The 19,199-nt window shown below is 39.9% G+C and overlaps 1 protein-coding gene across 2 annotated transcripts in view; it reads right to left on the bottom strand.

The window, feature by feature from the left end:
- Nucleotides 1–19,199, bottom strand: part of ITGB3BP (integrin subunit beta 3 binding protein) — a 62,131-nt gene that overhangs the window by 34,469 nt on the left and 8,463 nt on the right. For both annotated transcript variants that reach the window (XR_009451964.1, XM_059689306.1), the window contains exons 2-3: nucleotides 15,730–15,772; nucleotides 3,469–3,604 (exon numbers count right to left, since the gene is read on the bottom strand). Coding sequence is in view for 1 of the 2 variants with exons in the window: in XM_059689306.1 (XP_059545289.1) it covers nucleotides 3,469–3,604; nucleotides 15,730–15,772 (179 nt within the window). In the remaining variant the exon portion in view is untranslated. The remainder of the gene's footprint in view (nucleotides 1–3,468; nucleotides 3,605–15,729; nucleotides 15,773–19,199) is intronic.

The following is a 19,199-nucleotide window of genomic DNA, read 5'->3' as shown; positions in this document are numbered from 1 at the left end:
TCCTCTTTGGATTCCTTTTGTTTGGGGTTCTCTGCGCTTCCTGGACTTGTAAGTCCATTTCTTTCACCAGGTAGGGGAAGTTTTCTGTCATTATTTCTTCAAAAAGGTTTTCAATATCTTGCCCTCTCTCTCCTTCTGGTACCCCTATAATTCTGATGTTGGTACGCTTGAAGTTGTCCCAGAGGTTCCTTACACTATCTTCATATTTTTTGAATCTCTTTTCTTTTTTCTTTTTCGGTTGGGTATTTTTTGTTTCTTTGTATTTCAAATCTTTGACTTGATTCTTGGGATCCTCTTGTCTGCTGTTGGATCTCTGTAAATTATTCTTTATTTCAGTCAGTGTATGCTTAATTTCTAGTTGGTCCTTTTTCATGTCCTCCATGGTCTCACTATACTCCTTGAGGGATTCATTAAATTTATTGGCGGTTTCCATAAATCCTTGAAAAACCTTATAAACGTGGCCTTGAACTCTATATCCAGTCGTTTGCTTTCCTCCGTTTCTGCCATTTGTGACCTTTTTCTTTGTCTCCGCATTTTGGCTGCTTCCCTGTGTTGATAGAGTGGCCCTGCGCGCCAGGTGTCCTGTAGGGCCCAGTGGCTCAGCCTCCCCAGTTACCTGGGGTAGACACTCTTGGTGCACTCTTGGTGCCTTGGTTGTTGTAGGATCACTGGGAGGAATTGACCTCCAGGCCAATTGGCTGTGGGAATCAGCTGTGTCTGAAGTGGGAGAATGGTCCCCCTCTGACCACTGGGTACAGTGGCTCCTGGATCTAAGGAGGTGCTAATTCAGCCCCTGCCTGAGGCCACACAGCAGGAGCCACGAAGAGGCTCAGCTGTGAAGCAATGCAAGCCGCTGCGGGGCCTTGGGCCTTCTCTTGGAAGTTCTGGGTCTGCCTGGCTGGGCTGTAGTTAGGTACATTCACATGCAAAAGCCTCTGCCGCAGCCTGGGTGGGGCGGGGTCTCAGGGAGTCAAAGGGCGGTGAAAGCAGCTATGGTGATTCTCTGCGCCAGGAGTCGCGCGTCTCAGTGTCCCGGTAACGGCTGCAAGCACCTCTGAGGGAAAGCCGCCCTCAAGTTCGCCCGCTGCCGCCTGACAGACCAGCCTCTCCCCGTATGAGCCCTGGGTCCCCAGAGGCCCGCTGGAACCGGAGTTCAGAGCAGTCGGGAGCTTGTGATTCAAAAAGACAGCCGCCGCGTCCTCAGGCGCCACCCCCTTTCCGCGCACGCGAGCCGCCGTACCTCTGCACTTCACCTCCACAGCTCCTCTGGCTCTCAGCGTGCCCCTCTTTTCTTCTAGTTGTAGAAATTACACTCAGCCAGCCTTCCTGTTGTTCTGGACGATGTTTGCTCTGACCCTTGCGGCATTCTTCAATTGTTGTGTGAGGCGACAATTTCCCGGTGTTTATCTATGCCGCCATCTTAGTTTCTCCTATATCTTAAATGTATGAGGTGGAATCGGTCACCTCATTTTTGGCCCATGCAGAGTAAGCAGAGGGATGACGTAGAATCAGATTTTTCCTCTTTTCATAACTACAAATGGATTTACATTTAATATTAAGTCATCTGTTGACATACAACATGGTTCAGATGTATGTAGAATGTACATATCAATACCTGGAACAAGGGCATTCCAGACGGAGAGAACTGTAAGTACAATGACCTTGTGGTGGAAAGTGGCTCAGCATGATTAACGAATAGCAAGAAAGAATAGCTAAAGTAGTGTAAACTTGGGAAGGTTAGTAGAGAATGAGGCAGGTGATATGCTCAGGTATTAGATGATGTATGGCCTTAAAAGTCATAATAAGGTTTTGAATTATATCCCAAGTATGATAGGAAGTGAGTAGTACCTCAAATGTCCTTGAAAATGTTAGATAAAAGTGTGTATTAAAATTGTACTTTATGTTTTGTATAATATTTAAAAGGTGAGGATTGTTAATAGAAGTTATGACTTATTTGGAACTTAATTTACTTCATAAGAGTTAGGCTTTCTTATTTCTAAAATATGTATAAGATGACATAATCTGATATAAGAGCCTAGACAGAATTCTCCTACTTTGAGACTTCTGTGAGATACATATAACAGAGTATGTAAAACACAGTTTTAATGAATAATTATAGTGAACCAGTGTAGCCACAAGATAGACTAAGAAATAGAATATTACCAGCTCCCCAGGAAACCTTGCTATATGACTTTTAAAAAAAGAGCTTACTTAGTACTATAATCTGTGATAATTATCCACTTAAATGTCAACTGGAATCATGTGACCAGTCTTTTTATAGGCAAAAGGAATGTTCCCTTAAGTCCATATTTAATTTCAATATGGAAATTAAATAAAGATCCACTTAAAATCTATTCACATTTCACTATAGAGAAGTGCCATCTCTAAGGCACTAACTTTTATTTTTAAACATAAGTTATATCAAGTGTATAAAAAACAACTATAGAACTTGAAGAAAATGTATACATCTTCATATATTTTTGTGAAAGCAAATCTAACAGTGATAGTTTTAAGATAAAAAGCATTTGATTAAAGTAAAATAAATGTCACTTAAAAGTTTAAGATCTCATTATGGGTTTCATTACAACAAATTAGGTAAAATGAGAAGACTTCTTTGTTTCTGTGTAGCTTCTAGTATATGCTTAGCACTCAATAAATGTGAAACAATAAAATATGAATTAGGCTAATCACAGCATATCTTAAATATATTTTATTAAATTTGAGCCTACTTAAAATTTTATATTATAGAAATTTGACATGCCACTGATTCATAACCTTTTCCAGTATTAAAAATTAAACCTATGAAATCTAGATTTCTATATCTTTTAAATAAACATTTAGCAATAAACTATCAAAGAAGAAAAAATATGTATGGTAAAATGTAAATTAACAATACTTTAAAATAAAAAAATTAATATTAAATTAGGTTATTCTCTTATGGAAAATTCTACAAACCTTTTGCAAATTCATTTAAAATAGTAAAAAAAAAAAAAGAGAAGGGAATGAAATATAATAAATAAAGCCAACTACATAAAGATACACAAAATGTGAATAAAACTAAATGGACAACATGTATAAAAATAACATTTAGAAGTATCATTCTTAAACTGTATAGTACAGCGGTACCTGAATTATGTGCCCTTTAATTTATGCACATGATGGATAGCTTGTTAAGAGGCATATCTGTAACCATTATAATTGATAGTAGCTGAAGGCAGTCAGGCCATAATTTCTATTTAATGGATGGAATAGAAAGGGAACAAAGTCTGCAGCAGCATTTTAAAATAAGTGCCTAGAAAGTTTACATTTATGTCCAAAGTAATACCTATATTCTAGCCTTTTCTATGTTGAATTCTTTAAGAAGAAAAAAATCAGCTGCAGCAATATTCATGTATTATTAAATCAAAATTTTGATTTAACCAATACCTGAAAAATATTACAGTAAGTGGGAAAGAATGTTTAACTAACCATTTGTAGGTCCATTTTTGTGCTCTTGTTCTTTAGAGTTTGTGGGAGAAGCATATGGGCTCAATCGACAAGTTCCAGTTGATGGAGAATAATTTGTAAAACCTCTTTTCCTTGTGATTCTTGAAGGCTCAAGTGACTGGAAATAAACATTAATTTGGGACAAAAATATTTATGTTTAGTTATAGATCTTTGAAAATATCTTTGAAAACTCAGAAAATTTAACCAATACACTTTTTCTTATTCTTTCTTTTGGAATTTAGGTATAGTCAATTATTACCTACAAAGTGCACACTATTTTTCAAGTTATGTAGATACTAGGGGCCTGGTGCACGAAATTCGTGCACTGGGTGTGTGTGTGTGTGGGGGGGGAGTGTCCCTCAGCCCAGCCTGCCCCCTCTCACATACTGGGAGCCCTCAGGCGTTGACCCCCATCATCCTCCAATCGCAGGGTTGGCCCCTTGCTCAGGCCTGACGCCTCTGGCCTAGGCGTCCGGCCCGGGCAGCGGGGACCTGCAGTGGCAGTGGGGGGCGCCGCGATTGCGCAGGCTCCGCCCCTGCCCCTGCAGGATGCCTCTAGCTGAGGCATCCGGCCCGGGCAGTGGGGACCCACAGCTGCAGCGGCCCCGCGATCGATCGTGGGCTTCGCTTTAGGCCCAGGCAAGGGACCCCTAGCTCCTGGGACTGCCAGCTTTGACCGTGCCCAGCTCCCATCGCTGGCTCCACCCCTACTTCCTGCTATCACTGGCCAGGGCGGAAAAGGCACCTGATTCTCCGATCATGGCTGGGGGGCAGGGCAAAGGTGGCCCCGGGGCCGCCTTTGCCCTGCCCCCCAGCTCTTAGCTCCCCCCTGGGTTTCCGATCACTGTCAGTGGCAGGGGGCTTCTTCCTGCTTTCCCTTTCACCTCCCTGCATTGTGCCTACATATGCAAATTAACCGCCATCTTGTTGGCAGTTAACTGCCAATCTTGGCAGTTAATTTGCATATAGCCCTGATTAGCCAATGAAAAGGGTATCGTCGTACGCCAATTACCATTTTTCTCTTTTATTAGTGTTGATATTAGGTCTCCACACTAACTAGGCACCTCAATTTGCTATTTATAAAATTTTAACATTAAAAGTTTATTATCTTCTAGATACTATTTCCAAACAAGCTAGAGATGGAGGTAGCTGACTCTCCCAATTATATCCTGACTTTTGCTGTCAGTTGAACCAGAAGTAATAATGGGGCGAGGCCAGGGAAACTCTCAGATGTCGTAAAAAATCCCACAAGGAAATCCTAGGAAGGATCAGTAATGTCCTAAACCTTCACACAGTTGCTCTGTCACAGTGTCTTGTCTTATTGATAACCAAAATAATGTTCAAACAATTGATTATGGAATTTAAGGTATTTGAGAATTTGGCCTATCTTACACAAATCCTCACTGCAGCTCCCTCCTCTGTGTTCTCATACTTCCTATTGGAGCTAGCAAATTTTTACGTTTCTGTTTGCCCCACTAAAATTTGAGTTCTTGAAAATAAATATCATTTCTTCATGTTTGTACCCTAGGGCTCAAAACTGTGTGATGAATAAATGACTTAAAAGGAACAGTCCAACAATATGCAGATGATGTATCATAGAATTATACACCAAAAACCTATATAATTTTATTAACCAATGTCACCCCAATAAATTCAATAGAAAAAAAAAAAAAAGAACAGTCAAATAAATTTGGCCAAGCCACTCTACACATTCATTCTTTAGTTGATTCATCCAATATTAAATGGCACCTGTAGTCCCAGTATCTAGATTATGTACATTTGGGCCTTAGCCCTCTTGTTCTTATCTTCCCTGGGACTTAGTCTTTCGCTTAGGTCCCTATTCATGATCCACTTCTTCCAAATACCATTACCACATTATTAATTGCTTGCTCTTCTTAATTCCCTTTGAACTTGTTTTCTATAATGCTTACTAATCACCCAGCACTTGCTAACTAATGTATACAAAGAAAGAGAATAAACTGTTCTGGCCTCAGATAGTAAGGTTGTATGTGTGCTAAAGAAATTAAGGGGAGAGAGAAAATCAAAGTGGGCTGCAGTAACCTCACAGAACAATTCTTGTGAGAGTAAAGGGTGAGGCTTAGATAAATGAAAATAAAATTATGAAAGACCTGAAATCTAGATGTAAAACAGACATAATAGGGTAGACTTGGGGGATAAAGGAAAGGTCTGAAGGCTCATGAGATGTTGCCACTGTAGAAGTGAACTTAGCTTGGTAGCTGTCTTGAAAGTTATATAATTCTCCACTGTCAACTATTCTTTATTTTTAAGACACCATGGCAGAAATAGTGGCTGTATCACATTTTTCAATAATCGTGGTATTAGTTCCCAAATCTGTAGTATCAACTTTATTTTACAGTTAAGATTTTAAATGATAAATACTTTCTATTGAGGGAACAAAAGCATTCCATTCTTTATTTTATGTACCCATAGTAGCCACAAGTGTAACCAATATCTTTTTAAAAAATCAAACTATAATATCAAGTTATAACTCTAACACAATCTTTTTTGTAGGGTGAAAGGGTTTTAAGTTTCTTTATCAGGTGGTTATTATTACCTCTCCATCTTGAGTTTTCACCTGTTTATATGTATTCAGTCATAAACTATGACATTTATCCAATCCTACCCTACTTTTCCAAGAATTTATTGTCCAGAACTATTTCACTGTGTATGTACAAGAAATGAAAGTCACTACCCTAATGTACATTTATGTCAATCTGTTTTCCTATTTTCACCAAAAAATTATTTTTTCCAATTGCCAAATATCTAAACATTGTAACTGTAGATCATACATTTCTCCTTGAAAACAATTTTCTAGCTTTCATAAAATAAGTCTTTGTGTGTGCACATGTGTGTATTTTTTTCTTCTCTCACCTTAAAAATACTGAGGTGTCTCTTTTTTCCTTTTTAGTATCTGTGTTGGTTAAAAGGAAAAATACCTGTTTACAATTATTATATACAGAGTAATACATACTATCCCACTAAATATTCTTCAGTAAATAATTTTTATAAATCTGCCTACTGATATACACGAAGGCATAATTTTACTTCTGTAAGTCTCCCCTCTCTGAAAGTTGTATCAAGATCCTCTTTTAAACCTTAAAGATGCTTAAAAGTGACCTTAGAATTGATCTGAGACTGCATTCTGCCACCCCCCAAATGTTGAAGGACATGGCCTACTGATTAGTATCCCACAACAGGAAGAGTTAAGAAGACTGATGTTTGTAAGCTGTTTCTAGTGGTTTCTCCATACAAACTACTTGTCTTGGCTCATGCTGCAAACTTTCTTAAAATCTTTCAAACAAGCAGCACCTGGCCTTGGGGAGCTCTTGCTAAGAGGCCCTAGGCCCAACACTAGGCAGCCAGCCTTGGTTCATGGCTTGGCTCTCCTGGGCACTTCCAAGTCTAGCACAACTAGCAGCTCTCTGCAGATCTCTTTGTAGCTCATGCCAGGTGGCCCCAGGCAGGGCACACTCAGTGACTGACCTTGGCCTGCACCTCCCAGGAGGCCCCAGAACCAGCGCACCCAGTGGACAGCTTCAGACCATGCCAAATAACCACCCAACTACCTCCACAAGCAACACACTCAAGGGATGGACTCAGAGAGCATTTGAGATCTTGCTCCCTGCTGGCATGAGTCATCGGTTTGGCTCAAATAAACTCTTATAAAAATTCTCCACAGGTTTGGCATCAACATTTACTTGGTAACTGGCAGTAATCTGAAGAAGCCCAACCAGGACCATCCCATGGACCTGGATATGGTGCTAGGTACAAGCAAGGTCCCATTGTGCCCCACTGGCTCCTTGCTTTGTATCAGGAGATGAAGACTTTAAAGGTCACTGACTGCTACCTGGAGATACTGTTTATTGGAAAGGACATCTAATAAAAGACACACGCCAACCTAAATGTGAATGAACATCTATGCCTGTCTGTGGACATTAAAGACTCCTTGAGGATGAGGAGTCACTGACACAAAGGTAGACAGCTATCCCAAGTCATTGGCAAGGCCTGTATATGTACAGATTGATATTGAACTCAGAATCTTTTTGTTTGTCTTTACCTGTCTGCTAATGATATTAGTCATAATAATAGATATATTTGTTCTCTGCATTTTCCTATGTAGTCCAAATGTTTACGATTACTGAGCATGTATATGATATCTGTTAATCCTCTTTCATGGCTCATGCAAATGTTATACTTAATGCCAAATACTGAAAGATGAGAAGGCAAAACTCGAATCATGATAATTCAGAAGAGTATAGTTTCACAATGAAGGCCATAAGACCTTACTGCCTTCCATTTACCTGCCCTTCCTTTTTTGGGATATATTCTGCCTTGACTCAGATCCCATGATTACAGTATTACCCCATCCCCAGTGGTGAACAAGACAATGTCAATACTGAGACTTCCTAGGAATGAGCCTTCCTACTGCTTTGAGACCACACTATCAACCCAAAGGTTGGTCATCAATGCATCCTTCGGGCTGATTTCTGACCCAAAGGGGCAACCGTGGAGGAAAAAAAAGTCCTATGAAAAGTAACCCCACAGAATGATCTGATCAAATTCCTAACTGGGCAAGTCATGGTGGGTAGTAAAAAACCAGACTTATAACTTCTTTACTGAAAGGTTTTAGGGAGGCCCTGCCCATTATTCTTGTGCGCCTAAGTCAGGGATGGGGAATGTCCATCCCGTGGGCCCTATAAGACCTAAGAAATCATTTGGTCTAGCCCCGCCAAGATTTATCAAAATTCAATAAATCTAGGAGCTTTTTTCATAGCAACATGAATTTATATTAAGCAAATGATGTTATAAATACCCAAGTGGACCTTAGCAGAAAAAAGGTTCCCTACCCCTGATCTAGGTTAACACACCTTTGAAATGCAAGTGGTGTATTAACCCTCAAGAGACCACATACTTGCCCTAGCTGGTTTGGCTCAGTGGATAGAGCGTCAGCCTGTGGACTGAAGGGTCCTGGGTTTGATTATGGTCAAGGGCACATGCCCAGGTTACAAGCTTGATTCCCAGTAAGGGTTGTGCAGGTGGCAGCCAATCAATGATTTCCTCTCATCATTAATGTTTCTCTCTCTCTCTCTCTCTCTCTCTCTCTCTCTCTCTCTCTCTCCCCCTTCCTCTCTAAAATAAAAAAAAGAACACATACTCTTGTTAACTATCATATAAACCAATCCCCACCTCACTTTCTCCAATCTTCACATCCCCTCCTTAATTTCAAATGCATAAAAGAAACTGCAAAACTGTTTTTCTCAGGAACATTTGAGACCTTGTTCTATGGCTTATGTCATCAGTTTGGCTCAAATAAACTCTTATATTTAAAAAAAGGGGGCGAACACAGAGGGCACCAGAGCCACACTAAAGTGAGTCCTGCTCCATGAAGTTGGTCTCTACAAAGCAGATCCTCCACGGTGGTCATGGCCAGTCCTCCTAATTGATCAGCCTGGGGGTAAATCCTTCTCACTGATGTGCCCACCGCAAACAAGGCTCAACCACAACAGAAAGGTGCATACAGCCCACAGGGGATGCTGCGTAGCTGAAGTGTCCAGCTTGGGTGACTGGGGAGGCTGTGCCATTGGGCATACAGGACATCTACTACATAAGGTGACCCTATGGAGACCAGGAGACATAGCAGCTCTACCTAATACATAGATACAAACACAGGGAGGCTGCCAAAATGAGGAAACAAAGAAACATGTCCCTAATGAAAGAACAGAACAAAACTCTAAAAAAAGAATGTAACAAAATGGAGACAAACAATCTAACACAGTGATGGCGAACCTATGACACGCGTGTCAGAGGTGACACGCGAACACATTTTTTGGTTGATTTTTCTTTGTTAAATGGCATTTAAATATATAAAATAAATATCAAAAATATAAATCTTTGTTTAACTATGGTTGCAAATATCAAAAAATTTCTATATGTGACACGGCACCAGAGTTAAGTTAGGGTTTTTCAAAATGCTGACACGCCAAGCTCAAAAGGTTCGCCATCACTGATCTAACAGATGCAGAGTTCAAAACACTGATCGTAAGAATGCTCACTGAACTTAAGGGAAGAATAGAAAAAATGAGAACATCAATAAGATCATTTTGGGCCTCTTGAGGTGATGTAACAGGAACTATACAGATTACCTATGAGGCACTTCTTACCAAACATTTGAACCAGAATCTAATCAATCCTCTGTCTCTAACTACCATTTCTATAGGAAATAGGAAATATGAATAGAGAAATCATTTAAAGGATGCCACAAGATTTTGGTTGATTAACCAAACCAGAATTTGGAAGATGCTTATAGAATAAATATATGTCTTTCTCAAAAAATAAATTACAAGAAAAAGAGTAACATTTAAAAAGTTTCAAAAAGACTTAAAAAATATATAAGAACCATTACAATGTATCAATCTTGTTTGGATCCTTTTTTAATAAGCCAACTATAAAAGGACATTTTGAAACAACCATGGAAATAGGAAGATTACCTTGGTGAAAGATATTATTAAGAAATTACTATTAATTTTGCAAGGTGTAATGGCACTATGGTCATGAAAGAAGTAATTATCTACTAGAAATGCATACTAAAGAATATTCTGATGAAATGACATGCCTAGGATTTACAAGTCTATATAGCATGTTACTGCTCAAAACAACATGAGACTAAATCAAGTGCAAGAAAAAATGATGCAATCAGGAGGCAAAGTAAACATGAGATATATGAAGCTGTGGCTGGCATAACACGGCATAGTGTCTTATAGCAAACTTTTTTCTTTTACCAGTAGAAAGAGAAAACTCTAAAATAGCAATAAAAGTAAAAAATATATAAACCAGTAACACAGTTATTTATTATTATGTACTAGAGGCCCGGTGCACAGATTTGTGCACTGGTGGGGTCCCTTGGCCTGACCTGTGGTTTTTGGGCCAAAACTGGCTCTCTGACATCCCCCGAGGGGTTCCAGATTGTGAGAGGGCACAGGCCAGGCAGAGGGACCCCACTGGTGCATGATCGGGGCCAGGGAGGAGCCGCAGGAGGGCTCCAGGGCCCTCACCCAGTCCTGATCGGTCGGATCCCAGCAGCAAACTAACCTACTGGTCGGAGGGTCTGCTCCCTGGTGGTCAGTGCACATCTTACGAATGGTCAGACACTTAGCATATTAGGCTTTTATTATACAGAGAATTATGTACTGTACACAATTGTATGTGTTATTATAAGAATGGCAGCATTCTAGGTTTGTTTACATCAGAATCATCACAAACACATGAGCAATGCACTGCACTATGATGTTATGACAGCTACATCACTAGGTGACAAAACTTTTCAGTTTCATTACAATCTTATGGGACATTGTATATGAGACCCACCGTTGACAGAAATTTCATTATGTGGTGCATGACTGTACATATGTATGTGTATATATATATCCTATATAATAATCCTATATAATGAAAGGGTAATATGCAAATTGAATGAACAGCAGAACGACCAGTCGCTATGATGCACACTGACCACCAGGGGGCAAACGCTCAACACAGGAGCTGCTCCCTGGTGGTCAGTGCACTCCCACAGGGGGAGTGTCCCTCAGCCACAAGCTGGGCTGATGGCTGACAAGCGCAGCGGTGGTGGCAGGAGCCTCTCCGCCTCTGAGGCAGTGTTAAGGATGTCCGACTGCAGCTTAGGCCCGTTCCCCGTTCCCCTAAGCCATCAGTGGTATATCAGCTAAAGGGCGCAGGCCAGGCTGAGGGACAACCCCCCATGAGTGCACAAATCTCATGCACCGGGCCTCTAGTGTGTGTGTGTGTGTGTGTGTGTGTGTGTGTGTGTGTGTGTGTGTGTGTACTAGAGGCCCGGTGCACGAGATTAGTGCACAGAAGGGGGGGGGGTTCCCTCAGCCCAGCCTGCACCCACTCCAATCGGGGACCTCTTGGGGAATGTCTGACTGCCGATTTAGGCCCACTGGAATCAGGCCTAATCAGGTGGTTGGATACCCTTCTCACAATCTGGTACCGCTGGTTCCTAACCCCCGCCTGCCTGCCTGATTGCCCCTAACCCCTCTCCCTGCCTGATTGCCCCTAACCTCTCTGCCTGCCTGCCTGATCGCCCCTAACTGCTCTACGCTACCAGCCTGATTGAGCCCTCAACTGCTCTCGTCTGCAGGCCTGATCGAGCCCCCAACTGCCCTCCCCTGCCAGTCTGATTGCCCCTAACTGCCGCTGCCTGCCTGATCACCCCTAACTGCCTCTGCCTGCCTGATCACCCTAACTGCCCTCCCCTGCCGGCCTGATCTTGCTCCCAACTGCCCTCCCTGCAGGTCTGATCTGCCCCCAACTGCCCTCCTCTGCTGGCCAATTTGGTTCTGATTGGTCAGTTTCTATGCCAGTCAGCGTCAATAGCTCCGCCTTCTAGGCAGCCATTGGCTCCTTACATTCACCTAGATTTGGTTCTGATTGGTCAGTTTCTACGCCAGTCAGCATCTCTGGGCTACAACGGGACCTGATCAGAAAGACGGGGCTGATCAGCAGCCTTGGTGGAGGCTAGGAGAGATATGGAGGGCGGCTGTTGGCCAGGAGAGAGAGAGACAAGTTCTGATCAACGGCTGCCATTGAGGCTATGGATCAGACCCTGACTCTCCCTCTACAGGCCTCCCTCCGGGCCTGATCCACAGCCCCCTAGGCAGTCAGTGCTGGGTCAGGGCGTCTGCAGAGGCCCCAGTCAGTGCTGGGTTGCCACCTAGCACTGACTTCCGGTCTGGTCGAGCCTTCAGTGGTAACAATCCTGGCTCTTTTATATATCAACACTAATAAAAGAGAAAAATGGTAATTGGTGTATGAGCTACCCTTTTCATTGGCTAATCAGGGCTATATGCAAATTAACTGCCAACTAAGATTGGCAGTTAACTGCCAACAAGATGGCGGTTAATTTGCATATGTAGGCACAATGCAGGGAGGCGAAAGGGAAAGCAGGAAGAAGCCCCCTGCCACTGACAGTGATCGGAAACCCAGGGGGGAGCTACGAGCTGGGGGGCAGGGCAAAGGCGGCCCCGGGGCCACCTTTGCCCTGCCCCCCAGCCATGATCGGAGAATCAGGTGCCTTTTCCGCCCTGGCCAGTGATAGCAGGAAGTAGGGGTGGAGCCAGCGATGGGAGCTGGGCACGGTCGAAGCTGGCAGTCCCAGGAGCTAGGGGTCCCTTGCCTGGGCCTAAAGCGAAGCCCACGATCGCGGGGCTGCTGCCACTGCGGGTCCCCGCTGCCCAGGCCGGATGCCTTAGCCAGAGGCGTCCAGCCTGGGCAAGGGGCCGATCCTGTGATTGGAGGGTGATGGGGGTCAATGCCTGAGGGCTCCCAGTATGTGAGAGGGGGCAGGCTGGGCTGAGGGACACTCCCCCCCACCCCACACCCAGTGCACGAATTTCGTGCACCGGGCCCCTAGTGTGTGTATATATATATATATATATATATCTCAAAATTGGCAAAATGCTACTAATTATTGAAACAGCATGGGAGTTCATAAAATCATTTGTCCTACTTTTGTATATGTTTGAAAAATTTCATAATAAAAAGGTAAACAAAGCAAGGAAGAAGGGGAAGGGAGGGAAGGAAGGAGAGGGAGAGGAGTAGATTTGAGGCAGATCAGGAAGTAAATCTATAGAATGTAAGCTATAAAAGTTCCTAATGCTCAGAAGCTCTGTCTTAGATAAGACAAGTATAGGCCATGGGAATAAGCAGATTTAGAAGTGTCCTACCAATAGTAATGTAATAATCTATGCCCAAACCTAAACTGCCATTCCAGATTTCTAGCAGCATGCCGACTGAGTTTGTCTTAGCAGGAAATATGCTCCTCCCCTTCCCATTCGTAGCATCTGCTCCTTTCATTCCTTCTATGAGATGGACTGAAAGGGATTGTGTCAAGCTGGCTAGGTCTACAACCAGGTAGCCAGTTGTCCGTATAACATCATCTGGACTGATATTGGCAGCAGTTTGTAATAAATAATTCATCTTTGCTCATGAAAGTTTATCAAGAAACAATGCTTAGAGAACAAGAACTTGAGCAGCCCAAATACTATAGGTGATGATAAATTGAAACTTTCAGGAGTCCTCACAATCCCCAAATAATTTGGAAGGTTCAGTAAGTACTGGTACTTGCAGTATACATTTTATATATTAAAGAAAGGTCACAGGGGATGATCCATACCTCTGCTTCCCATACTAGGAGAATGATTAAAAAAATGACTTTTGTAGACTTGCCCTGCCATCATGGAGCATTAATCTGTAGCTCCATAGGAACACTGGGATATGAAAATTCCCAATATCTATGACAGAGGAAATAGCAGATTAAGATAAACAGGTTCCACTTCAAACAAGTGGCATATAAGGGCTATCTCCTCTCCTTGGACACCAAACCCTTCTTCCTTCAGCATTGTATTGGTCAGGCAAAATGACCAAAAATTACTACCAGTCCCACTGTAGCTTACAGCAATATGTACTCTTAGAAGTCTAGCTCTGTGTTTCTTTTTGAATGTCTGATTTTCCTTTGCATGGGCTGAGACAGCCTCGATGGGATCACTGACATGTGGGTAGATTCTTGGGAGCCTCGCTGTTTCAGGGTTGAGTTGTTTCTGAAGATGGAAGGATAAATGTAGCTGAGGAGAGAAGACTAGACTTAGCAGCAGCACAGAAGCTATCAGACCTAAGATGTGAATATAGAGTTGCTAACAAATGACTAGGTAGAGTACAAAAGCTGAAAATATCAGAAACAGATGAGAAATGATGAAGGCCAGACGAGGATGCTGAAAACTGGTATGTAGCAGGTGCTGGCCAAGCTAAGTCAGCTGGTTTAAAGGTACAAATTGGGCCAAACAAAACAATGGATTTTTCTAATACAGGATATTAGCTGTGGCACTGGCTTCCTTGATACATCGTAATTTGGAAAGAGAAAAGGAAGGAAGGAAGGAAGGAAGGAAGGAAGGAAGGAAGGAAGGAAGGAAGGAAGGAAGGGAGGGAGGGAGGGAGGGAGGGAGGGAAGGAGGGAGGAAGGAAGAAAGGAAAGGGAGGAAGAAAGGAAAGGGAGAAAGGAAGGAAAGGAAGAAAGAAAGAAAAGGGCAGAAAACCTGCCATGACGACAACTGTACTTCACAAAGTGGATAAATTCCTAAATGGCTATTCTTTTCCATTCGAATAATGTCACCATCTCCCAAAGAACAGTTTTGGGGCAGGAAAGAGCAGTATTCCATTTCAAGCTGGACTACTCATCTACCCAAATACCATTTTGACCAAAGAAACAGATGCAGAATTACAGTCACAGCTGCATTCTGTACAGAGCAAGTTGGATAATGGTACTCTAAATTGCTAATTACACTGCTAATGATTTTTTTAGTGGCACTGCAGTATTTTGCAATCTTTGTTTAAATTTTTTAAAAAAGCATTTAGGAACTTTTAAAAATGGTAAACTGTTAAATACCAGTGAGTCTTCCAAAAAAGAATTCCATATAAAACCATTTCTTGAAATGGTATTCTCCTATGGGATTTTGTAGCAGCCTATTTATTGACTAGCTATTTGTTTTAATTTACTTTCTCACCAATTTATTTGCACTTAAGATTACTGAGGCCATAAGTAGCTCAGTATTAGTGTTTGTATCTAGATCCATATTGGTATGAAAAGATAATAAACTAACATATGTCATGATATGCTGGCATTGGGAATGTGCTATGACTAAATTTACAAAAAGTAATAGCAACAGTACAATTTTATTTTTATTGTGACAACCATGGTGAAATTTATTACAGTGTTAGTATTTTATTGTTTAATCATGCCAGTGTAGCTGAAAAAGGTAATTACATTTTTGATATAAAAATGCTGTTAATGTTTTTATTTCAGATATTATAGATTATAGAATGTAGATTAAAACATTACCATTGTCCCATATTGTTTCTTGTGCATTTAAGTGGCAGAATATTTTTTCTACAAATAGTGAATTAATTTCTACTAAATTATTTCCATAATTTTTCTAAATAATTTGCCTCTTAAATGAAACCTCAAGCTGGCCGGGAACTTCCATACATTAGATTTACAGAAATGTGTTATGTTTCTGAAAATTATGTGCCAATCACAATTATGCTACCATGTTTTTTGACGATTTTTATACTTAGTAAGGTAAATTAGCTGTTAAAAAATTAAGACCACAATCTTACTATGCAATTATAAATTCATAAGTAAATACTTACATGTGCTTCAAACGGATCATCCAATTTCAGTGATCTTTTAACACTGCAAACAAAATATTTAAAGAAATCTTAGATAGGATGTGCTTTTAGTAACCAAATATTTAAGAGTAGTATATATATAAAGATTCTAAGTTACCTTCTCCAAGTAAAGTAAAATACCATAAGAAAACAATTTTCAGAGCAATGAAACTTTTTAAAATAGCATATTTCAAGATGGAATCATAATTAAATATTTAAATGGATCTTTTATGCATATGTGGTTTTATATATACATTATCATACAATTCAATCATTAGTCATATTATAAAATAATCTTAGTAAAAATTACTTATTTGTGTTCTAAAATAACACTAATAAAAATTATACAGAAGAGCAAAATAATTTACATACCTTCAATGGAGATACTGAAAGTACATTATTTGCACAAATAATGCACTGGGTATTAAAATAAAGGTATGAGCAAGGTGAAACAAGTTTTCCACATTTTTGTAGCTTTAAACATGATTCAATGCTACCAGACTATGACTTAACTGAGGAACAGATGCTCTATGTCTTTATAAGTCCCCAATCCATATGAAACTATTTTTTGTCTCCTTCGCTAAACTGATTCAGGAACATGCCAGGCTCTCTCTGTGCAAAATCTGTTCTGCTAAACTGGATGCCCAGCTGTTGGTGACAATGCTTAGAAAGGAAAGCTGAATATTTATAATACTTTATTTCATACAGCTGTCTTCTAAAGAGCAGTCATCAACGTTTTATTGAATGCAGACTAAATGCTCAAAGGAGAAAAAGGTCAATATAAATTAAAACTAGTTTTCCCAGTGACAAATACAGAGTTATAAATATTTTCTTGATCCCTGAGAAACAGAAATTGTTATTTAAAATATTAGAGAATTTGTGCATTAGGAAAAAAAGATATTATTACGGCTAAAGGTTGCAGTATAGAAAACAAAAACATATATTCTAAAAATGACTATTCATAAATGACTGATTACTGACTTTCAAATAAGTGACAGGAGTGAGAAAAATAAAAGGGATGGACAATTTACAGAAATTACTGTTCATTAAATATTAAATACAAAAATTTTATCTAGAAAGGATTCACTTAAATTTCTATTACATCTATATTAGCCTATTACATAACATTATTTCTTGAGATTAATTAAACTGGTTTAAAGGATTTTATCTTTTCAAAGTCTATTTGAAATCAATATAATATAAATTCTCGATGAAGCAATAATAGAGGTAAGAACAAGTAAAAATGTCAGATAACCCCAAGAAAGTATTTTTATTTAGTTTTGGAATATACAGGTTGTCCCACTTTGAATAATTATTCATTCCAATGGGTTAAATCTGAAAAGAAAGAAGCATCAATTGAGCTATAAGAAAAAACTGTGTATACATTTTGGGGGGACACCTACTCAGGTGTGTAAGACGTTCTGGCATTTAATGAAACTTCAAAAGTAGAAATAAAAAACAAAGTATGCAGAACAGCATTTTTTTTAATCCTTTATTTTCAAATGCTGTTAAGATGCAATACTGCCCTACCCAGTTTGACTCAGTGGATAGAGCGTCGGCCTGAGGACTGAAGGGTCCCAGGTTCGATTCTGGCCAAGGACACATGCCCGGGTTACAGGCTCGATCCCCAGTAGGGGGTGTGCAGGAGGCAGCCGATCAATAATTCTCATTTATGTTTTTATCTCTCTCTCCTTTTTCCTTCCTCTCTGAAGTCAATAAAGAAATATACATATATTTTAAAAAAGATGCAATACTACCCTTCAGAAGGAAACAAAACCCCACCCTGTTATTAACTGTTTAAAATATTTTGCTTTATTATTGATGGTTAATTCCTTGAGAATGAAACTAAATGTTCGGATTTTAAAGGCTTCTAGTTTAGGTAGACTGATCTAAGTAGTCCAAGGAAATATGTAAAAATAAGCAAGAAAGAGAGCAGAATTAGATTGCTATCTCCCAGTTTAACAGTTTAGTGAGAATCTGAACCATATTTTATTGTGGGAAATGTAATTTTCAGATAATTCAGGTATCCAATACTCAAAAGCTGAAAATATTTATAAGAATCATAAAAAAATTCATAGAGAAAATTGGAGAAATCACTTAGTTAATTCAGTAAGGTTGAGTTGACCACTATCATGCCGATCGAGTGAGAGAACTCAGATCTAGGTCCTGTGCATCATAAATCTTTGCTAAATTGAAGGGGAAGGACTAAAGAAAAGATAAGGAAGAACAAACCTACTAGAGGAATTTATGACCATCTATTCTTACTACCCTCTATTAGAACTGGGCTCACTGTCAAGATACCAATTATTAAATTAAGCACCTACTATATGCTTTTACCTGTTTTGTTTTGTTTTTAACCCACTCTTTTATCCAGATTCAACTGTAATAAAAGCATGAGATGATGTCAAGCAGACTAGGATAATGTTAATAGGAACAGAGAGGAAGAGATGGATAAAACATATTATAAAAGAAGTACAGACAACACTTGATTAGATATATAGGCTATTTTCCTAAAGTATACACTCACCTGCTACCAGTATTAGTTAGCAATTAAAAGTGATATATCTCTGGTAGTTCTGTAAAGTTATAAGCAGCTCTTGTGGTTACTACCTTGGTTTAAAAAAATGGGGCACTCAAAAATAGGCAAAGAACTCAAATAGGCATCTCTCCAAAATTACACAAATGGCCAGTAAACACATGAAAAGATGCCCAACATCACAAATACTAAGAGCGGCACTAATATTAAGGAAATGCAAATCAGAACCACAACGAGATATCACTTTACAATTATTAGGATGGCTACTATAAAAATAACAATAGATAATAAGTGTTGGTCAGGATGCAGAGAAAGTAGAACTCTTGCGCACTGCTAGTGGTACTATAGAATCATACAGTTGCTATGGAAAACACTTAGGCAATTCCTCAAAAAATTAAACATAGAATTATCATCTAACTCAGCAATTCCATTTCTGGTATATACCCCAAAGAATTGAAAGCAGGGACATGAACAGATATTTGTACACCCCTGTTCACAGCAGTGTTGTTCACAATAGCCAAAAAATACAAGTACCAGTAATGCAAATGCCCATCAACAGATGAATGAATAAACAAAATGGTATATACACACATGCACATATACATACACACAATGGAATATTATTCAATCTTAAAACGGAAATTCTGCCCTTGCTGGGTGGCTCAATTGGTTGAAGTGTTATCCCATACACCAAAAGGTTGGGGGTTCAATTCTGGTCAGGGCATATACCTAGGTTGTGATTTGATCTCTGGTCAGTGTATGTACGGGAGGCAACTGATTGATGTTTCTCTCTCTCTCTAAAATCAATAAAAACATATCCTTGGATAAGGATAAGAAAAAAAAAAGGAAATTCTGACACATGCTACAACACGGATGAACCTTGAAAACATTATGCTCAGTAAAACAAGCCGATTAC

This window comes from Myotis daubentonii, chromosome 3 (assembly GCF_963259705.1).
Source record: "Myotis daubentonii chromosome 3, mMyoDau2.1, whole genome shotgun sequence".
Classification (NCBI taxonomy): Eukaryota; Metazoa; Chordata; class Mammalia; order Chiroptera; family Vespertilionidae; genus Myotis; species Myotis daubentonii.
Note: the sequence above shows the minus strand (reverse complement) of the source record. Positions and strands in the feature narration are given on the sequence as shown.